The following is a 25,085-nucleotide window of genomic DNA, read 5'->3' as shown; positions in this document are numbered from 1 at the left end:
CCATGATTGGGTAAATGAGCCGCATTTCTCCATATTCCCTCGTATGTCTAGCGGACTTTTCATGCATGAACCACTGATGTGTGACGTTTAGATCCCGTTCAAATGACGTCATTGACGCATGATGATCACTACTGAATTATAATTTATAATGAATTACATATCAACGGCACACGTTACCCGTTCTACGTGGGTTTGCGTGTTCTTTGCGTGGTTCAATCGTGAACATTTCACTTTAGGACGCCAACTTTTTCCACGTATGAGCAGAACATGCGTAGCGGCTGTGGGACACGGCCTTCAGAAGCCCGATGCGTGTTACTGACACTTTCATTCTGGTTGATCCTCCACAGGTGGATCTGGGGCGGCTGTGGGGCAGCGGTCGACCGCTCTACCTGCGTACCTTCTGCTGCACCGCTCCTGTGATGTAGGTGAAGTAGTGCGGAGCAAAGTCCAGGAAGGACTGGACCTCCAACCGGGGCATCTGCTTGAGGATGAAGCGGTCATCTGAGCAGGACAGAGATGTTAGAGCTGCAGCCACATCAGAGCTCAGCCGCTGTGGTGCAGCGGCCCCCACCTTCTGTGGCGTAGAACACGGCTCCCGACTTTCCTCCTCGCGCCTGCCAGTTCACGCAGTGCGACAGCGAGCGGACAAAGTCCTCTTCGCTGCTCTCCATGATCTCCTCGCGCATCTTGTGGAAGTCCTCGGCGTAGTAGATCCGACAGTAGAACTTGGCGTTGGCGTCAGAGAACTCTGTGGAGAGACTCGTGGTTGACTTCCTTCACATGATTTGGTCCAAACCTGTCTGGTTGGAGTCTACTCTCTATTGGTAACACGTGGTGTTCCTCAGGGCTCTGTCCTGGCTCTCTTACTTTTCTCAGCCAGCTACTTTCACTCGTTAACATTACAGAGAAACTACATTGTAGTTGCACTTCTACACCGATGACACTCCGCTCTACCTGGCCACCAATCCCAGCTCTCCTTTCTCCTCCCCTTCTGCTCAGAGAAGTTACCCTCACAGGTGATTCCAGAATCGACACTCATTCACCCCCCCCTTTGGTAAAACGCAAAGAAAAGCTTTTTTCCACCTTTCCCCACAGCCGTTCCAGTCCAGGCATTAGCCACATCCTGTCCCAAAGTCTTTCTCAGGTCAGACAGCAGAACTCTACTGCATGACCTCCACACAGTAGTTCAACCACAGCTTACAGCTCACCGTGTCTAGGTCTGCTTACAGCAAGTGACATGGAAACCCACCTTTGACCTTTGACCTCTGTCTTAATTACACCTGAAAGGTGACCCTGATGCCTCACAGCACCTCCAAATACAATTGATTAGGTATTAGGTTGTGATTGAGAAAGTGAAGGAATCCCTGCATGTTTGCAGCTGGAGGAAGACCCTCGGTTCTTCAGCGCACATGGATGCTGGACACTCACGCAGCTCCACGTGTGGGTTCAGGCTGTGCTTCTTCTGTCTGTCGGCAGCGTCGGCGTCCTCTGAAACACAGACACGTGTGAGGCGTGTGTGCTCGTGCTGCCCTCTGCGTGTGAGGCTTGGACACGCACTGAGCGGCTCGGCGTCGGCGCCGCTGCGGTTCTGCGGGGCAGACGAGGACTCGCCGGGCCTGGCAGGGCTGCTCCTCAGCCGGGCGTCTGCGGCGCTGCAGGACACAAGCGGAGCGTCAAGCTTCAGGAGGATGGCTGCTGAAGGTCAGCTGAAGGTCGCTGAACACCAACAGTCATTAGTGTTTTCCCAGTAATGAACAAACAGCAGCTTTGTGTGGGGACCCCCTGCAGGATTCCAACAGCTGCATGGAGTCCAGTACCTTCCAGCTGCTGCAGATTCTTCTCCTGCTGCCTTTGACGTCTTGGACAGATCATCCAGAGCCGTCTTGTACTCTTTGCAGCTGGAAGACAAACTTATCTAAGCTGGTTCATGTGTCCATGGACACGTGCACACACACACACGTGCACACACACACACACACACGTGCACACACACATGCACAGACACACACACGTGCACACACACACACACACACGTGCACACACACATGCACAGACACACACACGTGCACACACACACACATGCACACACGTGCACATACACATGCACAGACACACACACGTGCACACACACGCACACACGTGCACACACACGTGCACAGACACACACACTTGCACACACACACGTGCACACACACACGTGCACACACACACGTGCACATACACACACACACTTGCACACACACACGTGCACACACACACACACGGTCAGAGGGTGGGAGTGGTCACCTGAGGGCAAAAGCGATGATGGAGCTGGGCTCTCTCTCGCACACGGCGATGGGCACGCGCTCGTGCTCGTGCATTAGGAAGTGTTTGTCCGGATCGCTGTTAGGGGAAACAGGCGTCAGGACTTTGAGAAGATCAGCTGGTCCCTTCAGAACCCTCAGAACATGAAGCCCTGCTGCTCTGCAGAGGTCCTGACGGTGGGCTCAGCTTCATCAGTCCGATCAGAGGAGGGTCACAGCAGGCCTGTGTTAGCAAGTGTTAGAGTTCATGCCAGGACAGCCCACAACTCTGTTAACGGGACGACCCGACGGCTCAACACGCCCCCAAAACGTCCTCATGACGAGGAAACCAGCACAAACGCCTCATACCAGCTGTTCGCCACAGCCCTGGGGGGCTGATGGGGGTGTGGGCTTTTTTTGCAGCCACAGGACCTGGACACAGAGAGCGCCGGAGTTCACCGAGGTCACGGCGCAAAGACCTCCTCACCACAACACCGGGAGCTCTGAAAACAAACGCACACAGCCAGCGGACTGCAGAACTCACAAGGGAACCGGGATGGGGCTGAAGCTGTTGCCGGGCAGGAAGTTGGCCAGGATGGCCTTCATGGTGGACTTCTCCTTCACCTGGCTGTCCGCCGAGCCCAGCAGGTGTCCGTCAAACACGTCTAAAAGCCAGAAGATGCAGACGGTGAGGAGCGGCAACACGCAGTGCACGGGATCACAGCGCTTCAGGAAGAACCTTCAGGGATGCTGAGGGAGTCCTGCTCCATGGAGGCGGGCCCGGCGGCGGGCGGGTCGCCGCTGGACTCCCCCACAGGCTGCTGGAGGGAGGCAGTGACGGGCAGAGCTGACAGGGGGCGGTCCTCTGCTGAAGACAACAACGTTAATACCCCAGGAAGACCACGGAATGGTCCTCAGACATGGGAAAACATGCCTTTGTCTCCGTTCAGAACCACAGGAGACGGGTTTCGGGGGGAGGAGTCCAGGGCGCTCTGGAAAGAACAACAGAAAGCTGGGATGGAATCTTCCCATCAGAGATGTCTGCGTGGAGACTGAAGCTTCATGCTCTTCCGTGTCAGAAAGGATCACGCTTCCCTCAGGGGCGTGAGAGGAGCGTGGTTCTGGGAAGATCACGGGGATGTGGTCGGCTCTGACCTTCATGTCCTCATTGGGGGCCGGTCTGTGCCTGCCGGGGCTGGGTGGGACGGACAGCCGCTTCCTGCCTTTCTCCTGCTGGAACAGGTCCTGAAGTCTGTGAGAACAGAAAACCACAACATCAGAGACTACAAACATCCTAAGACACCTTCAGGTCTTTATGCTGAGCTTCAGCTTCTCCAAGTACGTCAGCAAAGCCTCCGCTCAGGGAAGCACCGTCACCTCCTGAAAGCTGGTTGGAAACTCAACAATGCAATTCACTGTGTGACCACTAGGTGGCGAGCAACAAAATGAAGCAACGTCAACGCAAAACACCCATCTGCTGGAGCGAAATGCAGCCAAAATGGCAGCAAACATCCCTCCTCTGTCCTCTGCTTTACATTGCTTACAGTCACATTTTGAATTGATTTTAAAGTCGTTTCAGAGCCTTGGATGGTGAAGCTTCAACGTACACATCTGACCTTTAACCCCATCCTCTTCAGGCTGATCTCTAAGGTCCTCCAGCTAAAATCTGTAAGCGTTCCAAAATCCACTTTAAGACAAGAGATCTCTAGATCACGCCGCTGCTCCTCCACGCCGCTGTTTTAAATCTCAGGTCAGGAGAGCTTTGAGCTGATTTCAGTCCGTGCTTTACTGTGTTTTACTGTGTTTTGTTTTATTATTATTAGTGTATTATATTACTTCTCTGTGTTTTAAATGATTTTATGCCCCTTTTGTAAAACCCTTTGTGCGATCTAAATAAAGATATTCTATTCTATTCAGGTTCAAATGAGCCCCAAACAAATCCACGGGTCACATGACAGGCTGTGATCATGTGACCCGTGGATTCAGCTCATTGAAAGATACAGAACCAGAATGAACGGAGGAAGGCTCCGCCCCACAGGCTTCAGAGCGGCCTCCTTCCACGCAGAGCCCAACGTGCAGGTTCTGGTTCTGACCTGCTGTTCCACGACTGCAGCATCTCACACAGACTCTGCTTCTTCACCACCAGAGACTCCAGGACCGCCTGCAGCTGCTGAGGAGAGTCCAGGCCGCAGGACTGCAGTCGCACCTGGAGCTTTTCGATCCAGCTGCGAAGCTCCGCCTCCTCCATCTGAACACAGAGGAACAGAACGTGACGCCAACAGAAGGATGCGAAGAAGGAAGGCTAAGGTCCCTTACGTCCTTCTGAGCAAACAGGTCCTCCATCTTCTCCTCCCGGGTCTTACTGAAAGTGTCCGTCTTCAGGGAGGTGAGGCGGTCATCGATGGCGAGGTACACCTGAGACACTCTGAGGAGAAAAGGTGGAGCCTGTCAGGGTGGCTGAGTCAGCAAAACCATGAACCACAGTGGGACCCTGACCACCATGAAGCAGCAGCAAAAACCGATAGATTCCAGCATTAACCCTTTCAGACAGACTCCCATCAGCCTGTGAGACGTTACCCCACATCAAAACCAGCTTCTAGGAGAGCAAAGGGACGGAGCTTTTCTGTCGCTGTGAGTCCATTAACCCTTTTTGTCCCACGCCTCGCCCCGCCGCCGTCTTCCTGTCGGACAGGAGCAGGTCTGCACCGACCTTTAGAGGAAGCAGCAGCATCCCTTACTTCTGAGAGAAGTCCTTCAGGTCCTGCTGCAAGCTGGTTTTGGACGGCCCCAGGTTCCTGATGAAGATCTTGGGTCGGGGAAGACAGATCTCCAGCAGCCTGACAGGCGTGTAGCTGAGGAAACCAGAAGAGCAGAAGGATCATGTGCAAACCACGGCTGAACAGCAGGATGAGGTGCTTCTTGATTCTGTTGGGTCTCGGGCTCAGCAGCAGGAGAACAGCTGGAGCAGTACCTGAAGGAGGCCACCATCTGGTTGTAGGAGAAGTACTGGTGGTAATCTTTATGAATGGAGTGTCCACAGGGCTCTGCGTTGGCCCGTCTGCTGTACTGGTGGCCATAGAAGCGGAGCTCCAGGTATTTGGCAAAAGACATGGACCACGAGTCGTTGGACAGCGGCACCACTGGAGTCACCTGCAGGGAGGACATGTGGACTCAGCCATGAAGACTTTCCAGAGGACCATTCAGGCAGGAGACTCAGCCGTCTCACTGTACAAACTCTCAGCGATGCAGCGTTTGTGAAAACACTTCTGCTGTCAGAGACTGAGCGGCTTCTTTTCCCACAGATGGAGCCTCCTGCAGAGCTTCAGTCTGAAAGTCGGCCCCATGAAGTTCTTCCATTGCTCTGATGGAGTCTCATGCTAACAGCCTTCTATGAACATGGCAGAATGTGGGTGTGGCAGCTCCACACGACTGCAGCCAACAGGAGGATAAAAAGACCAGAAAAGGCCGTAAAGCCCAGGTTAAGGAGGTTTATCGTTAGCTCCAGCTGACACGGACAAAGCCAGCATGCAGAAAAGAGCATCCAGTCCTGAAGCTTTGCTCCAACATGCAGCAAGACCCAGATCCATGCAGCGTCCATGCACGTCTGTCTGCAGCGTCTGCCCCACACAAAGAAACTTTCTGGACTCAAAACATCCCAACGGAAAGACCTGATGGCCAAACACGTCCAGCAGCTTATTGCTATGGTGGTTTTTATCGTTAATAATCATGCTAACAATGATCTATGCTCATTTGGATGAACATCAAGGTTTTTAATGGCAGCGGCGTCTTTTTTTGTTTGCAGTTTCTTTTTTTGCTGCGATGGCAGGTCTGACACTGTCCAGTTTACAGGGGGGCAAAAAAGTATTCAGTCAGCCAGCAATTGTGCAAGTCCTCCCACATACAAAGATGAGAGAGGCTTGTCATTTACATCACGGGTAAACCTCAACAATGACACACAAAACGAGAAAAAAATCCAGAAAATCACAAAGTCTAATTGTTAAAGAAATGATTTGTAAATTCTGGTGGACAATAAGTTTTGTGTGCACGGTGAGCGTGCGTGCGTGCGCACGGTGAGCGTGCGTGCGTGCCTGTGCACGGTGAGCGTGCGTGCCTGCGTGCGCACGGCGAGCGTGCGTGCGTGCGCACGGCGAGCGTGCGTGCCTGTGCACGGTGAGCGTGCGTGCGTGCGTGCGTGCCTGTGCACGGTGAGCGTACGTGCGTGTGCACGGTGAGCGTGCCTGTGTGTGCACGGTGAGCGTGCATGTCTGAGCACGGTGAGCGTACGTGCGTGTGCGCGTGTGCGTGTGTGCACGGTGAGCGTACGTGCGTGTGCGCGTGTGCGTGTGTGCTGACCTGCTTGCAGATGCGGCACCATGAGTAGTTGAGGATGGTGTGCTGATATCCGGGCACAGGAGAGTCCAGCTCCTTCAGCACAATCTGCACGCAGCCGCTGCCGTGCACGAAGCGGCGGATGTGGTGCACCATGGGAGTCTCACAGAACGGGCTGGGACACGGATACGACGGCCTGGACAACAGACTCTCAGTCAGTGCTCCGGTGGGTTTCCCCGTGAAACGGCAGCTCTCACCTGAAGCAGTAGCGCTCCAGGAAAACCCCCAGAGACAAGTCGTTCTTCCCGTAAAACTCCATCATCACGATCCTGTGAAGAGCCAGACTGGTTAGCAGTGCTGCTGAAAGAGGAGCATTCAGGAGGAGGCGTGTGAGGAGCTCACCAGGGGCTGACGCAGTGGTTGGGCGCGTTGTTGGACTGGACGGATGAGCTGCTGAACAGCACGCACAGCCTCTGGTGGTTGATGGGGTTCAGACAGTCCAGCTGAAGACAACACAGCAGGAGGGCAGAGGTCAGGTGTGGAGCCGCGTGGTGCAAATGCACAGCCCCACCTGCAATGACCACACTTCTGGAAACATCAGTGAGGTCACCGAGAAATCCCATGAGTCTCAGCGGAAACCCATTTACAACAAGAACACGGGGTTTGAACGCCATCGATTTCTTGATGGAGGTGATTTTCAGTTACTTTTGGATGCAATACCCATTAATATATTTGTATTTGGAATATGTACAAAATACAAATAATATTTTTTGTAAAATACTTTGGAAACACAATCTACTGAGCTTCAACAATAGGATTCAACATGCAGATTGCATTCTGGTCTATAAAATCCTTCACGGCCTGGCTCCTCCCCACTTCAGGACTTTGTCAAAAAAAGACAAAACAGAAGCAGCAGAGCAGGTTCAAGAGGCGACTGCATTATTCCTTCCAGAAAAAGCAGCTTTAGAAAGACTCTTTTCTGCTTTGGAGCCTCTCAAACCTGGAACACAATCCCAGGAAGCATTGGAGAGCTCTCCACACCTCCATGGTTCTCAAAGCAATGAAGATCATGGCTGCTGGAAAACCAACCTTTAGGGACAATGCCAGAGAACTGTCAAAATAAATCATTGGGGGGTGAAAAAAGTGGTCACATTGTCATAGTATTGTTCTGATTTTGGCGATTTAATTGGGGAAGTATGTATTTGAAACTATTTTAAAGGTAATCTGAGTTATATTAATTTTATGTCATTTTATTTAATTCATCATTCATCATGAACGAATGAATGATGAATTTATTTAATGCGTTTTTACGTTACTGTTGTACTTTTTTACTATATTTTACTATTTTATCTCCATGGTCAGAACGGGACAGAGGCTACAGTCCTGCATATTTACAGTGTCTCATTGCTTTTAGAGCACTCTACACTGTTGGTTGTATGCATTGTCCCTTAAATAAATAAATAAATAAATGAATACAAATACAAATTTTTCTGTCCAGATGTACTCAAACTAGATCAGCAAAGACATAAACAGTCTTTTTAAAAGTGGGAGCAGCTCTAGGGACTTTTGTTTATCTACATACATCTATATCTACGCTGATCTCCAGCTCCACCATCCTAAAGCTAAGAAGCAGCAGCAGCAGTTGGTTCTGTCCTTTAATCTTCCTCCAGATTCCAGCCTAGTCCATCATCTGGGTCAGGAACAGAAAACTGGTCGTTTCATGAACTGGGAGGAGAATGGAGCCGGACTCACCTTTGGCGTCCAGCTTGTGTCACTTTGCTTGTTCTGCTTGTCCTCCTCGCCGTCGGCTTTCCCTGGCAGTCTTCCCTGGCAGCCGGCGCCGGCTCTGGGACCGGCAGAGCCAAAGGGATCTGCGGCTTCCTTCTGCCGGATCCGGCCTCCGCTGGCTCTGTAGTCTGCCAGCATCCTGGCCAGATCCTTGCTGCTGCCCAGATGCTCCACGATGCGGGTCTGGGTGAGACTGTGGCAGGGCAGGACCTCTATGGGTTTTGGGGGCCCGCTGGCAGCCGTCTGTGCCCCCACCAGGCTGGAGGGCCCCGAGTCCTTGAGCATCTGCCGTTTTCGGCGCCCGTCCAGCTCTTTCAGGTCCTTGTTGAGGAGAGGAGAGAGGTACACCTAGGAGACGAAAGCACATGAGAAGGTGAAGCCTTTCCCGGGACGGGGTTTACGGTCACTCCCACACAGCGGTACCTGCTCGGGGAAGTAGTCCCTGCTGGGGCAGTGCATGCCCTCGGCGGTGAGGAGGAAGGGCTCCCTGAAGGTGATGAAGGGGGAGATGCACAGGATGATGTCCTTCAGCTCCTGCTTGAAGGCAGCAGAGATGGACTTCAGCTGGTCATCGGAGGAAGACACCTGCTCCGCCACAAACATCCCCGTGTCGTCCTGGAGTGGGTCCCGGAACAGCTTGGGGGTCTCCGCCAAACCAGGGGACCCCTCTCTCAGCCGGCTGTCCTCCTCCCCCGTCACCCCGATCAGAGTGTCCGAGTCCATTTCCTGCTCTTCCTCCATGAGGAACGGAGGCAGAGCAGGGGGGCTGGACACTGGAGAGGAGGTCTTTGCTTCAGCGCTGGGCGCCCCCTCGTGGACAGGGGGGGCAGCTGCATCCTGACTCCGTATATCCTGGAGGATGCCCATTTGTTCAGACTCTGAAGGACTGGCTTTGTTCTCAGGATGTCCTTCTGCTGCAGAGTCCTCACTCAGCACAGTGCTCTCCTGGCTGTCTCCGTCCATCTCCTCCTCGGCGGCCCCCCCGCCGAGCAAGCAGGGGAAGGAGCTGCTCTGGGGCAAGCTGGGGGGCATGGCAAACTCATCCATGAGGAAGGAAATCTCCAGCTGAGAGTGGTAAGCCACACACACCATCAGCTTGATGATCTCCTTCACCCTCGCCAGCTCGTACTCTGATGCTCCCCGCAGCTTGACGGAGCAGCCCAGGTGGGGGGGGCAGCCCTCGAAGAACATCAGCGTCTTGGGCTCATCTGGAAGCAAAGGCAGACATGACACCAGCACGGAGCGGCCGACCCTTCAGCCGCCACGGCTGCAGCGCAGGCTTACTGTTGGGCAGCGTGAAGGGCTGCATGTAGAACTTGTGGCAGGTTCCCAGGCGGGGTTTGGTGAGGAGCTGGTCCATGGACATGACCAGGTCCCCCTGGGTCATACGGCCCACCCGGGTCAGGACTTGCTGCAGGAGGAAAGCACACAGGATTCCTGCATGAGCCGTCCCCTCATCTCTACAGGTAAACCAGTTCAGGTGTTTCTGTCCCTTCCACAGGTGTCTCTGCCATCATGCTGCTCTGCTGCAACAACCCACTCCTGACGTTTCCACGCGGCTAAAGATTCCACCGTCAGCGGTCAGAGGGGTTCACACAGAGAGGAGAAGGTCGGGAGGATCAGCAGGTCATGAACCAAACCTCCCGTTTGGCCAGCTGATGGGAGAGTTTGGTGGTTGCTATGGTAACAGTACCTGTCTAAAAGCTTCAGCAGACCAAGACACTTTGGACAGTCCAGTGATCCCACCTCTGTGGGGTAAACAAGCCCCGGGAGGCCAAATCACTGGCATGACAAAGCAGGGCTGGTCCTCCTGATCAACCCCCCCCTCCTCCCCCTCCTGCTGCTGGTGCGCTGACTCAGCTATTTCCACGTTCTGATGGACAGAGCACACCTGATCAGGTCATCAACAACAGGAAGTGGTGGGAGGTCTGGAGAACAGGCAGGGTGGTGGACGGAGAGGCCTAGAAATTAGATTTTGCTCTGGTATCTGCTGCCGTAGAGCCGATGTCAGGCTGACAGGATTATTCCGTCTTTGCAAAGGTTTTCTCAACAACAAGAAGTAGTTTCCACTGAGCGGCACTGACCTCTTTGACGTTTATGACCAGGGTGATGCCGTGTTCCATCAGCATCTCCTGAGCGATCCGGGACACCGTCTTCTCCACCAGCACCAGGTTTGGTCGGACGTCCACGATGCGCTGGACGTAGTTCTTCAGAAACTCCCGCTCCTGGAGGAAGAAGGCGGTCATTTTCAAAAGCAGTGCAGCCAAAGGCGGCTCTGGTTCCTGCTGGAGAGGCAGCGTCACCTGCAGCACGATGGGGTCGATGCAGGTGAACTTGGTCTCCTCCCTGTACAGGTACTCTATGGAGCAGCGCAGCAGCAGGATCTTGGGATTCTTAATGTAGGAGTTCATCTAGACCCAGACACACATCCAGCCGCTGAAATGAGTCTTATGCATATCATCCAACATCAACAATTTTAGATCCATCATCTGGTAGTGTTGGGCTACAGAGAAGCCTGTCCTGGCTACTGTAGGGTGGGGGGGTTGAGAGGAAACACTCCAGACAGCATTGAAGCCGCTAGAAGATGAAGAAAGAACAAAATATGGAAACAGCAGGCCCACCCCCCCACTCTGTCTACGTTTAGAAAAACGTATACTTTATCAGGAAAGCAGGCTGCACCACAGGGGCGGCTGTGGTGCAGCGGTAGGGCGGTCGACCCATGATCGTAAGACTGCAAGTTTGATTCCCGCCTTGCACGCCCATGAGTCGATGTGTCCTTGGGCCAGACACTGAACCCCACCTTGCCTCTAGTGGGAGGTTGGCACCAGTGTTTGGCAGCGGAGCCACCATCAGTGTGTGACTGTGTGTGTGAGACTGTGTGTGTGTGACTGTGTGTGTGTGACTGTGTGTGTGTGACTGTGTGTGTGTCACTGTGTGTGTGTGTGTGACTGTGTGTGACTGTGTGTGTGTGACTGTGTGTGTGTGACTGTGTGTGTGTGTGACTGTGTGTGTGTGACTGTGTGTGTGTGACTGTGTGTGTGTGACTGTGTGTGTGTGTCACTGTGTGTGTGTCACTGTGTGTGTGTCACTGTGTGTGTGTGTGAACGTGTGTGTGTGTGAGACTGTGTGTGTGACTGTGTGTGTGTGACTGTGTGTGTGTGACTGTGTGTGTGACTGTGTGTGTGTGACTGTGTGTGTGTGACTGTGTGTGTGTGACGGTGTGTGTGTGACGGTGTGTGTGGGTGAACGTGTGTGTGTGTGAACGTGCATGTGTGGGTGAACGTGTGTGTGTGTGACTGTGTGTGTGTGTGAACGTGTGTGTGTGTGTGACTGTGTGTGTGACTGTGTGTGACAACGTGTGTGTGACAACGTGTGTGTGTGACTGTGTGTGTGAACGTGTGTGTGTGACTGTGTGTGTGACTGTGTGTGTGACTGTGAACGTGTGTGTGTGACTGTGTGTGTGACTGTGTGTGTGACTGTGTGTGTGTGACTGTGTGTGTGTGACTGTGTGTGTGTGTGTGAACGTGTGTGTGTGAACGTGTGTGTGTGAACGTGTGTGTGTGAACGTGTGTGCGTGAACGTGTGTGTGTGACTGTGTGTGTGACTGTAAAGCGCTTTGGCCTTGTAGGTAGAAAAGCACCATTTAAATATACCCCATTTACAAAAACAAAGACTAGATGCTCAAACCGGGGGGGGGACCCTTCTACTGGGACGGTGTGACCCCACCTTTTTGTGGGCGATGTTCTTGGTACAAATGAAGCCGTTCACCATCATGGAGTCAAACTTTCTGCCTCCAGGAATCTGGACAAAGATTGAAAGGGACATTTCTGATCTGCTGCCTCTGTAGCATCTGCAGGTCCAACAAAGACACGCCCACCTTCTTGATGTGGACCAGCTGTCGGATGTCCATGTCGTCGTCACAGTTCCGGATGTCCGGCCGGACGGTCTGCACCACCTGTCGCACCACGGGTACGATGATGTCCCTCCAGGACAGAGACAAGGACTCGCTGTAGAGCAGCTGCTGCAGCAGCGCCATCATGTGGCTGTGGTTGGCTGAGCTGGGAGAGGAAAGGCGCTTGACGTTTCAATTCATTTCCTTCTTTTAACCCACATTTCTACACTTCTCAATTCTCCTTTTCCACTGTGGCTGATGTTCCTTCACATGTTGAGGACGTCATGTGAGCAGCTCTTCTATGACCGTTTCATGCTTTAATGTGGCCTCTGAACGAGCAGCTCCTGTCCCTTTGACACGTCTAAACTGCTGATCCTGAATATGTCAGCTGCTGCTTCTGTCTGCTGAGGTTTCACTGGTAGGTAAAGTAAAAAGCGTTTCTGACAGGACATCTTTCTGTCTTATGAGTTTTCAGAGACTGATTGAAGCGGTTTATTGGGAGAAAGATCTGCAATGGAACAGGTTTTCCCTTCTAATGCCCCCCTGTGGGGTCAGTAGAAGTTCTATTGTGGACGTGGACGACAGGAGTTAGGAGGCGACTTCAGCGCTTTGAAAACGTCCTTCTTAAACAAAGAAGTACAGATTTAAGCCAGAATGGGTTCAGACACACAGTGGGGGTCGGTTAGTAAGTGGATTTAGCAGCCATTGTTTGGGATTCTGACTGGTTCCAGTGATCTGACAGGTCAATTTGAAACTTGGCTTTTTCAGCCTTGTCCCACCCACTTTACCATATGACTGGGTAAGGGCCAATCAGGGTCAACAGTCTGGGGTCCTCACACATGGAGATGTAAAAGCTCTCAACTGGGAGAAGCTACAGAAAGTAGACGCACGTCGTGTGTTGGGGGAAGGTCCCCACGGTAAAAAGGTTGAGTGGTGAGCAGCGCTCATCATGAAACAAAGATGCTGAAGGTCACAGAAGCTGCAGGACAGCAGAGGAGCCAGCAGGGAGAACAGGTTTCTTCTGTGTGACGCAGACATCTCCAAACACAGAAAAGGACACATTTGTAGATGTTTCCGTCTTCACTAGAAGCCGTCTATGATGGTTCTGTGTAAGGGAGGCACTTCAAGCCCCCAAAGGCTGTCAGAAGGATGATGACCGGAGCACATGGCAGCATGTGGCGCCCTGTCAGATTGTCTTAGTGTCGATGGATGGATCTGAACCTGGGAACTCTGAATCTGTTGTTTGGAGGCTTTCTTCTCACTGGAGAACGTTCCAGGACATGTTTCACTGTTCAACACGACAAGAGACGCTTCTTTTGTGTTAGTTTAGATGAAAACCAGCTGGCAGGCAGCCTTTTGCTCTCAGCCCTCAAAGGAGCATGTCAGTCCAGCTCTGCAGCACAGAGGACTCTGCCTACTTAAATGAAGTCTGATGTTTTGTCGTCTGCTTCCCAACCGTCACTCTCATTAAATCTTCTTGAGGAGATCTTGGAGAGGAATTCTCCTGGATTCCCAAAGGACTTTTCTTTGGACACAGGCTGCTTTTTCTGTGCAGTCCAGGAGCTGCTGCTTCTTCACTTGTTTATGCAGACACGCCGATGGATGAACCCCCAAGTGTCATCGCTTCAACTCAAATCAACCAAAGGTGGCTGTTAGCAAACCAAAAGAAAGGCTCTGGTAGATGGACTGGGTTACAGAGGGTCTACTCTCTACAACCTGCTCTGCTCTGTCAACCTGAGTTCTGATTGGTCGTGTTGCATTCCTCCGTGTGTCAGAACGGGAGTCTAAGAAGTGAAATGTGGACCTGCAGATCCTGTGTGACTGTACTCACAGCAGCCTCTCCATGGCCTTCTTCTCCCCGTTCTCCTCCCTGAGCTGGTCCAGAGAGCTGTGGTGCCAGCCCAGCGGCGTGAACAGCATGTCTTTGGCCTTCTCCTCCACGCGCCGGTTAAACAGAGACTCTGCAGGAAGAGGACCGCATCAGGAAGAGCCGACAGGAAGGACCCGAGCAGAAAAGCAGCCGACATTTTACCTTTGATGAAAGCGTCACTGATTAAGATGTTCTGACCTCCATCTTCAGACACATGAAACTCTGCAGGCAGAAGCAAAAAAATCCAGAATTCTGCAGGACCAGCTCCTAAATCTCACTTTTAAGCTGAAAGCCATTTTCCAGCAAAACTGTCAGATCCCAGATCCAGTTAAGAAGGACGTCACAGGAAGTGAATGAGCCACACAATTAAAGATAACGTTTATAATCCGGGTCAGCAATAAACATAATGATAATATAATCAGCATGCTCTTTATATTCTCCGTGTAATCCCACTAACCTTATGGCATTTCCTCCCTTTGGTCTGTAAAATGTCTGTCTGCAGTCACACTGAAGTGAACCGCACCATGGTTCACCTGCAAGTGAGACCTTTACTCTCAGAAGGACCTTAGTTCTCCTGCTTGGTCCAAACCAGAGTTCCTGAAGGATTTCCCACCCAGGTCTGGTGGTGAGGGTGGGATTTAGGGCTGAAACGATTCCTCGAGTTACTCGATTACAAAAATTCCTCGAGGCAAAAACTCTCCCTCGAAGCCTCGTTAAAATCCTATGATGCGCAGGGATTTGATTGTGTCACGCGGACCGTTTATTCACACGGACCTTTTGAATTTAGTTGGCGCGATGGCGGAGAATAGATCTATAATAAACGGCAGAAAACGTGAGATGTCACGGCAAAATAGAGCTGGCATACCACAACAGCACATCTTCCATGATTCAGCATCTGAACAGAAGACATCTATGCTGTTTCACCAAGCATCGCTGAAACAAGGTAAGTCAACGTAGTCTAAGCCTATTGATGTTCGCTGATTTGAAGCGTCTCTTGTCGTGTTGAATAAAAGCCAAATACTTGTTCATTTTACAGCCACATCATTTTTGTTATGCATTATTTGTTTTGGTTGTTCAAAAACACACAAATCGTTTTATCCGATTACTCGATTAATCGATCGATAAAGTGCTAGATTAATCGATTACAAAAAGAATCGATAGCTGCAGCCCTAATGGGATTACCAAAAAAATAAGAGAGGACGGAAAAACACCAGCAGAAATGAAACCACTGAAACGACTTCAGCATCAGAGAGGTAAGTGCAGCCAGGCGCCGCGGCGATGAGCTCCACCCATCTGCCGTTCTGGAGTGTCCGCTGATGCACAGCAGCAGTACTCAGATTCAACTCCAGCAAGTGCACCTGGAAAATGATCCAATGCAATATTTGTCTGGACAGAAACGCAGCTTCTCACGTTCATGGAACCAGAACAGAACCTGGTCAGAATATTCAGAGTGATGCTGCGGAGCTTTTGGATCAGATCTCAGTGATGGTTGGATGTTTTTAGATTCATTTACGGGTTTTGTTGAGAGTTTAAATAGATGCACTTAAAAAACTAAAAAGGAACTGTGTGATGGCTGCCCCCCCATCCCCACCCCCAGCTAAGCTCCTCTGGAACCGGATCTGTTCACACCTAACAAATCAAGAGGACTCTGGATCAGACCAGAACCAGACCTGGATGTTCTTCAGAGAAACATCAGGTTTTTCCTTCAGCAGCAGGAACCCTCATCCCAAACCATTCTTTGACACAAATGAAGGAAGAGCCAGCTGCTGAAAGAAGAGCTTCATCCTTCTGCAGTCAGACGCTAGAGCTGAGACGGAACAAATGCTGGGCTGAAACACAAAACTCCACTAATCTTTCAAAGTCATCTGCAGCTACTTGAACCCTTAATTGAGACAGAAGACACTCTTCAGTTGGAAACCGGACCTCCTTCATGAGACCCATCAGCAGACCTGCAGGCTTTGCCGTCAGTCGACAGCACACCCACCTCTGTGCTCGCTGGCAGGTGGAACATGAGGATATTTGGACTGCTTCTTGATGTGAAAGTTGACATTGTTCTGCTCCATGTTCAGATTGATGGAGGCCGCCGAGTCGCTGTCCACCGCCGAGTGGAAGCTGCTGACTGAAGTTCTTTTGCTGGGGCTGGCAGAGTCTGGAATCCAAAACACTTTGCTTCACAGAAACTCCATGGCTTTAGGTGTGACCACATCCAAAGATTAGACATACTTGGGACGGTGTACTCATTCTCATCTGCGAGTTGCTCTGTGTCGCTATCGTCAAACTTGATGTCCTTGAACCAGGACGGCTCAGAGTGTCCCTCCAGGGAGTTGACGCTGTCGCTGTCTGGAGACGGCGTTTCTGAGAACTCTGTGCTCTGTGCGTTTGACAGAGAGACATCATGGTCAGAACAAGGTGAAGCACGCTAAAGACATCCCAGCTTTGGACTCGCCTGCAGAGGGCGGTAGAGGGCATACTCGTCCCTGAAGAGCTGATCGTGATGAGTGACACAGTCCAGCCAGCGGCCATCCACCAGCGCCTGGCCGATGGCAATCGCTTGGGCCCTGCCGTGCACACATCAGGAACCTTCAAGCTCTCAAGCAGAATCTGGAACTAGCGTGTGCTTCTTCTTTAAAACAGGAAGTGTAGGAAGCCCTTCCAGAAGACTGAGGATCTTCCAAAGCCGATACCTATAGCTAAGCCTGTCACCTGTAAACCAGGACACGGCCCCCACACACACTGCATGCCGGAGTTCATGCACGCACTCATCCAAAATTCATCTGCTTGATTTGAACTAAAATCAGGAAGAGAGCTCAACACTCATGTCTCAGGAGGAAGTCTTCCCCCCCACCTTCCGATTCAAACACATTTCTTTACCTGGTGGATATGGTGCCACTCCTCAGCAGCCAGTTGACAAGCTCTTTTCCCACAATGCAGTTGGGGTAGGTCCTCAGCCAGTACCTGTGGTCCTGAAACTCCATCCCTGTGTTGTTATGGCAGATCTTCTTCCACAGATCCTTCAACTGAGAAGAGTCCTGTAACAAACACCAGGTTCCAGCGTCAGAGGAAACTCCACTGACGCTGGAACCAAGTGAAGGAAAGGAGCAGCCACCAGGAGAATCTTCCTCTCCTCCTCGCTGTGGTCCAGCTTGGAGCCGCTCTTGGTCCCGGACATGGCTCGGCTCGTGGGCGGGCTCACTGAACTGTCGTAGGACGGAACCAGAGAAGAGCCAGAGCGGTCCAGCGACAGGTTGGTCACACTGGCAGACCTGGAGAAGAACAACCGTCACACAGTTGGCTGAACAGAGCGCAGAACGTACTTATGCAACCTGCTGAATGTTAGGATCGACCCTCAGGACGTCCAGAATCCTAAAGGAGGCGTGTCCTCGCAGAGAAAAACATCACTAGCAGAGGTTTAGAGGGCAGGACTCATGACCATGAAAGTTTGAGTTGTTTATTAGTCATGCACTGCCTGGATTCAGAATGAGCTTAATGGATCACATGACCCTCTGATGGATCACACGACCCTCTGATGGATCACACGGCCCTCTGATGGATCACACGACCCTCTGATGGATCACACGACCCTCTGATGGATCACACGACCCTCTGATGGATCACACGACCTTCTGATGGATCACATGACCCTCTGATGGATCACATGACTCTCTGATGGATCACATGACCCTCTGATGGATCACATGACCCTCTGATGGATCACATGACCCTCTGATGGATCACATGACCCTCTGATGGATCACATGACCCTCTGATGGATCACACGACCCTCTGATGGATCACACGACCCTCTGATGGATCACACGACCCTCTGATGGATCACATGACCCACTGATGGATCACATGACTCTCTGATGGATCACATGATCCTCTGATGGATCACATGACCCTCTGATGGATCACATGACCCTCTGATGGATCACATGACCCTCTGATGGATCACATGACTCTCTGATGGATCACATGACTCTTTCATTAACTAGTCACAGATTTGAAACATGTCTGCATTACCGCTGTCTGAACTTTTTCTGAATGAATTTGGAACTCATCAAATCATCAAAAGTCAGAAAGTATGGAGGTTGTTCTAGAAAGGTATGATAAATGTAGGACTTGGAGGCTTAGAGACATTGTGGTCCAACAGGACTATAATTCTTGGAAGGGTGTATGAATTCCTGTTTCAACTGAAGAATAGATTTCACTTTGATTCCCTGTACGAACAGAACGACAAACAATATTTACAAAAGCCAAAGACGCCTCAGCTGACGCCAGGAAAGCTGTAAAAACCCCACCTCTTTCTTGCAGGAGACTTCCCCACGTCCTCTGGGAGCGCCGAGAGCCTTGCGGTGAGGCCGCCGTTCTGAGGCTCCTGGTGCATCATGCTAACACAAACAGTCAACATTATTTTCTTAGCCCGAGTCTTCCTTCATATCAATCACATTTCTGCTGAGTGAACTCCATAGAAAGCCTTTAAAGCTCAGAAAAAGGGAACAAAGACTCACTTTTTTCTCATCCCAATAGGAGTTTTTCTATGCAGGAGAGAGGAAAAGAATGTCCTTGAGGAAGATGGATGGACACACAGCAGCAGAAGAAACATGACAGGACATGGAGGATCACCACATCCAGAAAAAGCTAGAACATGTTTGTCAGTGGAGGACATCCTTTCATGTCATCATCTTATTTGACTCCTCCCTTTCAGAAACCTATACAAATAATGGATGGATGAGTGGATGGATGGATTCCATGGAGTTGATAGGCCCATTAAAAAAACATCTTTCCTGTTTGTTTTATTTTGCTCAGTGAGAAAGAGCAGTTGTTCAAAGTTTAATGTTCTTTACCAATATGAGCACATCCGTCCATCCATCCATCCGCCAATCCATCCATCCATCCATCCGTACGTCCATCCATCCGCCAATCCATCCATCCATCCATCCATCCATCCGCCCATCCATCCATCCGTCCATCCGCCCATCCGTCCGTCCATCTATCCATCCATCCATCCATCCATCCATCCATCCATCCATCCATCTATCCATCCATCCGTACGTCCATCCATCCGCCAATCCATCCATCCATCCATCCATCCGTACGTCCATCCATCCGCCAATCCATCCATCCGCCCATCCATCCATCCGTCCATCCATCCATCCGTCCATCCATCCATCCGTCCATCCATCCATCTATCCATCCGCCCATCCATCCATCCATCCATCCATCCATCCATCCGCCAACCCATCCATCCATCCAACCATCCATCCATCCGCCAATCCATCCATCCATCCATCCATCCATCCATCCATCCATCCGCCCATCCGTCCATCCATCCATCCATCCATCCATCCATCCATCCGCCCATCCGTCCATCTATCCGTCCATCCATCCATTCGCCCATCCATCCATCCGTCCGTCCGTCCGTCCATCCGTCCATCTATCCGTCCATCCATCCATTCGCCCATCCATCCATCCGTACGTCCATCCATCCATCCATCTATCCATCCATCTATCCATCCGTACGTCCATCCGTCCGTCCGTACGTCCATCCATCCATCCATCCATCCATCCATCCATCCATCCGTCCGTCTCCTAAGCAGGAGGTGCAGGTGAAGCAGTTCCCACAGGAAACGTCTTTAGGAAGTGAAGCCAGAAAAGCCCAGCAGAGGAGCATGAATGAGACGGGGGAGGAGAGGAGGACATGTTTGTTTGGAGGAAACCAGCCTCTTGTTTCAGTGCGTTCACCTCTGCCAGGTCAAGTCCTCCTCCAGGAAAATGTTCCTGCTTGCCTTGCGTCCCCCCACCGGCGTGCGCGGCTCGCCGGGCTCCAGCACGCACACGGAGCAGGCGGAGTCCGACAGGACGCTCAGGTCTTCCCCAATCACGCCGGACTCTGCCGAGTGAGCGTAGCTGAGCGCCAGTTTACGACAGTATGTGCACGCTCGCAGGTCTCCTGCATACCGAGAACAAGGGTTAAACATGAGAGGTGGGAGGGGCCAACACACCAACAGAAAACAGTCAGAAAAGCATTTCTAACAAGGAAAGGTTTGTTTTAAAGCTGTGAGGATGAGCAGGTCTGTAGCAGAAACACAGAGTCACAGCCTCCACAGAAAGTCAGTCCCTTCAGCTTCCTGGGTGATGGATCTACCTCCATACCTAACCCTAACCCTAACCTCCACCTGGAGTGGACAGAGTTCCCTGGCTGTACTGCAGCACATCTATCCTAGTTTTTTTAAACAGCGCACTGTATTCCTGGCTGATTCCGATAGGCTGTTGATCTTGTCAATCAATCTCTTTCATGCTGTTTCTCCTGGACAGATACGTTCAACTTGCCAGAGTTACATAGCTCTTCATCACGATCAGATCTTTGTTTTTCATTCTATAATCCTGGACTTATTTTTTATGAAGGTTTAAACGAGAGAAAAGTGTGAAAATGTTCACGTCTGTCTGAGAAAAGAGCTTTAAGTGTGTAGTGAGGAGCTGTACACCCTGGAAACATCTAGAACCCCATGACGGGACATTTATGGATCGCATCCCCTGCGATAAACGTTGGAACAGTCAGGGAGGGGCATCATGAGGAGGTCAAGGGGAATACCCACCCGTGTATCCCATGAACTTCCCAGGGATCTCCTGGTTGCAGCAGCGGCTGCAGAAGATCTGCCCGCACAGCCTGCAGTGGTGTCTGCGGCGGAAGGTGGTGAACTTCTCATTGCAGTCATAACACTCCTTACACTGGCTGTCTGGCATCCAGTACTGCTTCAGATCACTGTCCTGCAGAGGCCAAGGGGGGGGGAGAGCGGCGCTGAAGCCTCATCACATGTCAAAGAGGTTCAGAGGCCTTCAGGGATGGCTGTGAGGAGCAGAGTCCTCATGCTGGTCAGTAAAGCTCTGCTTCATCTGATGTCCTGAGCTACAAGTGGAAGCACTGCAGCATCAGTGGAAGAGCAAAAACCTGGACGGATGTTTGGAAACCAGCCTTTTCACAAACTCAGCACTTTTTGTACTCGATAAGATGAGAGCAGAAGTTGAAAGAGACTAATTTGATGCCGGGATGAGCAGAACCGGATTACGGACTGAAGCCGGTAAACCAGACTTCTGAAGAGCATAGAAACAATACAAACATCTTTGCAGCAAACTAAAAAGCCACAAAGGACTTGGTAAAGAGGAACGTACCTGGCTCTTCCCCTCCATGATCTCCTTCAGTCTCTTCAGGGCGGTGCGCAGTTGGACAGCGGTGCGGGGGTCGTGACCACTCAGAGCAGCATCAGGCTTCCTGTTGCCGTCTGACCCCCCCACACAGCAGAACAGACAAGGACTAGCATGACTTCAACACATTGTGTTTTTCAGTTTCAGTGTCGTTTAGATCTGACGTTGATCCGTCCAAATGTTTCTGAAACCATCGGATCGTGCAGAACGAGCTGCAGGTCTGCTTTCAGTCCAGAACATCTCTTCCTAAGGGGATGGAGCTGCAGCAGAGCTTTTGCAGCTCCATGTCAGCTGTCTGTGATTAGATCATTGAAGACAGACACTCAAGCCAACATCAGATAATCAACATGTAAGTGTGGCAGGAAAGCCCAGAGTTCATTCTCAGACTCTGCTTCACGCCACTGACGGCAGATAACCTCAAACGCCGACACATTTCTGGATCAAATCCAGCAAAGATCCTAAAATTCTACTCTGAGCATGTTGGCTGCTCTTCCAAATATGGTCGCTCCTTCCTGAAAACGTGTGTGTGTGCGTCTCACCAGAAGCTGTGGAGGAGCGGCGGAGGTGTTCACGCTGCTGCTTCCCATGTGCTCTGGAGCCATGGAGCGGGAGGGAGGGGCTGGAGGAAGAGCTCCGCCTTTCTGGCTGATTAGAAGGGGGCGGAGCTTCGGACTTCTCTGAAACTGTAGAGGGACGACGGCCCTCATCTAAACACGCACACAAACGCACACACTTTAAAACAAAAGCTGATCTGCCCTTAACTCCTGGATGTGGCTGCAGGTTTTACATTCACCTCTGAGCTCTAATCAAGTGAAAACAGTTTTTATAATAATGACTTACAATAATTAATCAATCATCAAATAGATCAATAACATTTCTTAACCTTAGATGTATGTAAGAGTAAAGTTGGGCTTTTGAAGAGAGCGTCCACCAGACATACATCCGTCCATAACATCAAATGTTCAGTGTTGAATTATTGCTGAGTCATTATTGCTGAGTCATTATTGCTGTTCTGCTGCTCAGAACTGCAGCATATGAGCTTTGCTCAAACTCTGGTAGAGACAGAAATGATGGAGCAACCCCCACCCTGAGAAGGTCAGCAGCAGGAGCTGCTGTTCGGTTGGAGGGAGGGAGGGAGGCGTCACTGTGAGGACGGAAGCGGCGCTCTCAGGTTTTCATCTGAACCTCTTTACTCTGCTGACAGCCCGCGACCCCAACTATCCAAATATCTGACACCTGTGGGACATTTCTGAGGGACAAGCCAGGAACCACCATCAGTATCAGAGGGACAAACGTTCTTCATCGTGTCTTCCTCAGGAACCAGGTGTGGCCGTCAGCACTCACACGAGCATTTTTACAGGAAGTCACAGTAAACTGATTTACATTTAAACCAGACTTTTGTGCTCTTTCCACTCATCTGTAACTGTAGGATTAGCAACTCGTGGTCATTCTGCAGAAGTACACCAGTCATGTGACTCATGGCGCTCACGGACCTCACGTTACAAATACCTGTCACATGACCCTGCACTGCTGTGAGACACGGGGGGGCAGAGAATACAAGAGGCAAGCTTGAAGAAAACCATCTGTAAGATATTTTCTACCAACTATCCTGACAAAGCAGCTTCCTGTGAATATGGGAGCCCCTCCCACTGACGCCATCTGATCAGCCCCTCCCACTGACGCCACCTGATCAGCCCCTCCCACTGACGCCACCTGATCAGCCCCTCCCACTGACGCCACCTGATCAGCCCCTCCCACTGACGCCACCTGATCAGCCCCTCCCACTGACGCCACCTGATCAGCCCCTCCCACTGACGCCACCTGATCAGTCCCTCCCACTGACGCCACCTGATCAGCCCCTCCCACTGACGCCACCTGATCAGCCCCTCCCACTGACGCCACCTGATCAGCCCCTCCCACTGACGCCATCTCATCAGCCCCTCCCACTGACGCCATCTCATCAGCCCCTCCCACTGACGCCACCTGATCAGCCCCTCCCACTGACGCCACCTGATCAGCCCCTCCCACTGACGCCACCTGATCAGCCCCTCCCACTGACGCCACCTGATCAGTCCCTCCCACTGACGCCACCTGATCAGCCCCTCCCACTGACGCCACCTGATCAGCCCCTCCCACTGACGCCACCTGATCAGCCCCTCCCACTGACGCCATCTCATCAGCCCCTCCCACTGACGCCATCTCATCAGCCCCTCCCACTGACGCCATCTGATCAGCCCCTCCCACTGACGCCACCTGATCCCATCATCTGATCCCCATAGATGGCGTCCTACATGGAAAGTGACCTTTGTCAATAAGTGCAACTCTATTTTGTCTGTGTGTGACGTTCATGTGCGTTTTCCAAGTTGGACAGTCGTTTTTCTGATCATTCCAACCCCACCTGAACGCAGCATTTCTCCAAGTTTGGCTGTGGAAGCCTTTGGGAATGATACCAGTTGAAGAGAATCAAAACTATTTCAGAAACAGAGGGAATTCATCAAACTGTCACGGTCCTGACTTTATGGAACATTTGCAGAAAACAAATCAAGTAAAAACTGCTCCATAAGCAGCCAAAAGTGCCATAGGATCGGGTAAAAGTGCTGGTGTTAATGCTAAGCTAGTTCAACGTGTTGGAATGAACAACAGTGATGGAGCAATAGTTGGAAATATGTTCAGAGTCTGATGGGGATCTTTGTGGATGACACTTTGGTGTCAGGGCCACAACGCTTTTAGAGAAAGCTTTTCCTTTTTACTTTCAACGGCAAAAAAACCTTTACAATCCAAAAACACGCGTGGGAGAATCGGCAGGAACACGCAAACGCCAAATGGACCCAACAAAGACAGGCTGGAAGGGGTCTTCAGAGGTCTCTGTGAGCAGGAACCGTACAAATCCATCTGGAGACGTGCAGCGTTCTGTGCACGGAACGGCGTGCCAGAGAAGATGGTCATGGGAGGCTCTCTTCATCCAGGTTAGAACATTACTGCAGGCAACGGCCTGTCCACACACACCCCCACCAGTAAATTCAGCCTGGGACACAACGACTCATCATCTGGCTGGGGGCGTGGCCTGTCGGCTGACAGCTGAACTTTCAAAATGTTAGAATTGCACCCACAGGTCACATGACCACATGCCTTATCCGTCTCTTCATGTAGGTTGTGTCTGAATTCCTTCACTGCTAGCTCTCCAGAGCCCTAGAAATTTCCCAGGAGTCTCTGCCAAAAACCAGTGTGCATCCATGCTCACTAGATTGGCGGATATAGACCACAATGCATTGCGTCGGGACAATTTTTTGCAAAGAGAATGTATTTAAGTGTATTTTTTTTGATAAACCATCCAAGTTTTTATCTTTAGAAGAAAGTGGATCATAAATAATCGCCACAAAATGCTTCAATTAGATTCTAACTTTGTGAAACCGCCGTTTAAAAATAAAAAAGTGAAAAAAAGCAGTGAGCATGGCGTCCCAAATGCTTTTAAAAATCACTCAGTACTTTTTTAGTAGTTAGGGGTCAGGGCAGGAATTCAGACAGACATTCCTTAAAAATACTTTTTCCTTTAATAATCGTATTTGTTACCAGCTAAGAGTTTTTTTTCCTTCCATCTCCTGTGTCGGTACCGTCAGTATGTGGGCGGCTAAGGACCGGAGCTCATCTGAGACTTTACCAGAACCAGAAGACACTGGTTTTTAACCAGAACACAGAGACCCGCCGTCTCACTGTCAGG

The 25,085-nt window shown here is 51.2% G+C and overlaps 1 protein-coding gene across 13 annotated transcripts in view; it reads right to left on the bottom strand.

The window, feature by feature from the left end:
• The window catches only part of pikfyve (phosphoinositide kinase, FYVE finger containing), a 40,466-nt gene that overhangs the window by 1,984 nt on the left and 13,397 nt on the right, over positions 1 to 25,085 (bottom strand). For 2 of the 13 annotated variants that reach the window (XM_023951007.2, XM_023951004.2), the window contains 38 exons: positions 21,907 to 22,074; positions 21,335 to 21,444; positions 20,761 to 20,932; positions 19,907 to 20,114; positions 18,673 to 18,699; positions 18,463 to 18,552; positions 17,268 to 17,424; positions 17,033 to 17,190; positions 16,608 to 16,719; positions 16,385 to 16,532; positions 16,146 to 16,310; positions 14,324 to 14,383; positions 14,123 to 14,252; positions 12,277 to 12,457; positions 12,126 to 12,200; positions 10,703 to 10,810; positions 10,484 to 10,624; positions 9,684 to 9,810; positions 8,823 to 9,607; positions 8,364 to 8,747; positions 7,014 to 7,114; positions 6,869 to 6,940; positions 6,636 to 6,807; positions 5,254 to 5,432; positions 5,021 to 5,134; positions 4,599 to 4,707; positions 4,376 to 4,530; positions 3,438 to 3,534; positions 3,217 to 3,274; positions 3,022 to 3,150; positions 2,827 to 2,947; positions 2,652 to 2,714; positions 2,287 to 2,382; positions 1,818 to 1,898; positions 1,558 to 1,652; positions 1,429 to 1,488; positions 572 to 748; positions 398 to 501 (listed from right to left, as the gene is read on the bottom strand). In XM_023951007.2, coding sequence (XP_023806775.1) covers positions 398 to 501; positions 572 to 748; positions 1,429 to 1,488; positions 1,558 to 1,652; positions 1,818 to 1,898; positions 2,287 to 2,382; positions 2,652 to 2,714; positions 2,827 to 2,947; positions 3,022 to 3,150; positions 3,217 to 3,274; positions 3,438 to 3,534; positions 4,376 to 4,530; positions 4,599 to 4,707; positions 5,021 to 5,134; positions 5,254 to 5,432; positions 6,636 to 6,807; positions 6,869 to 6,940; positions 7,014 to 7,114; positions 8,364 to 8,747; positions 8,823 to 9,607; positions 9,684 to 9,810; positions 10,484 to 10,624; positions 10,703 to 10,810; positions 12,126 to 12,200; positions 12,277 to 12,457; positions 14,123 to 14,252; positions 14,324 to 14,383; positions 16,146 to 16,310; positions 16,385 to 16,532; positions 16,608 to 16,719; positions 17,033 to 17,190; positions 17,268 to 17,424; positions 18,463 to 18,552; positions 18,673 to 18,699; positions 19,907 to 20,114; positions 20,761 to 20,932; positions 21,335 to 21,444; positions 21,907 to 22,074 — 5,489 coding nt within the window. The remainder of the gene's footprint in view (positions 1 to 397; positions 502 to 571; positions 749 to 1,428; positions 1,489 to 1,557; positions 1,653 to 1,817; positions 1,899 to 2,286; positions 2,383 to 2,651; positions 2,715 to 2,826; positions 2,948 to 3,021; positions 3,151 to 3,216; positions 3,275 to 3,437; positions 3,535 to 4,375; positions 4,531 to 4,598; positions 4,708 to 5,020; positions 5,135 to 5,253; positions 5,433 to 6,635; positions 6,808 to 6,868; positions 6,941 to 7,013; positions 7,115 to 8,363; positions 8,748 to 8,822; positions 9,608 to 9,683; positions 9,811 to 10,483; positions 10,625 to 10,702; positions 10,811 to 12,125; positions 12,201 to 12,276; positions 12,458 to 14,122; positions 14,253 to 14,323; positions 14,384 to 16,145; positions 16,311 to 16,384; positions 16,533 to 16,607; positions 16,720 to 17,032; positions 17,191 to 17,267; positions 17,425 to 18,462; positions 18,553 to 18,672; positions 18,700 to 19,906; positions 20,115 to 20,760; positions 20,933 to 21,334; positions 21,445 to 21,906; positions 22,075 to 25,085) is intronic. The other 11 variants (XM_078939019.1, XM_023951005.2, XM_078939022.1 and 8 more) reach the window with 6 other exon arrangements.

This window comes from Oryzias latipes, chromosome 21, assembly GCF_053564925.1.
Source record: "Oryzias latipes strain Hd-rR chromosome 21, Olatipes_Hd-rR_3.1".
Lineage (NCBI taxonomy): Eukaryota > Metazoa > Chordata > Actinopteri > Beloniformes > Adrianichthyidae > Oryzias > Oryzias latipes.
Note: the sequence above shows the minus strand (reverse complement) of the source record. Positions and strands in the feature narration are given on the sequence as shown.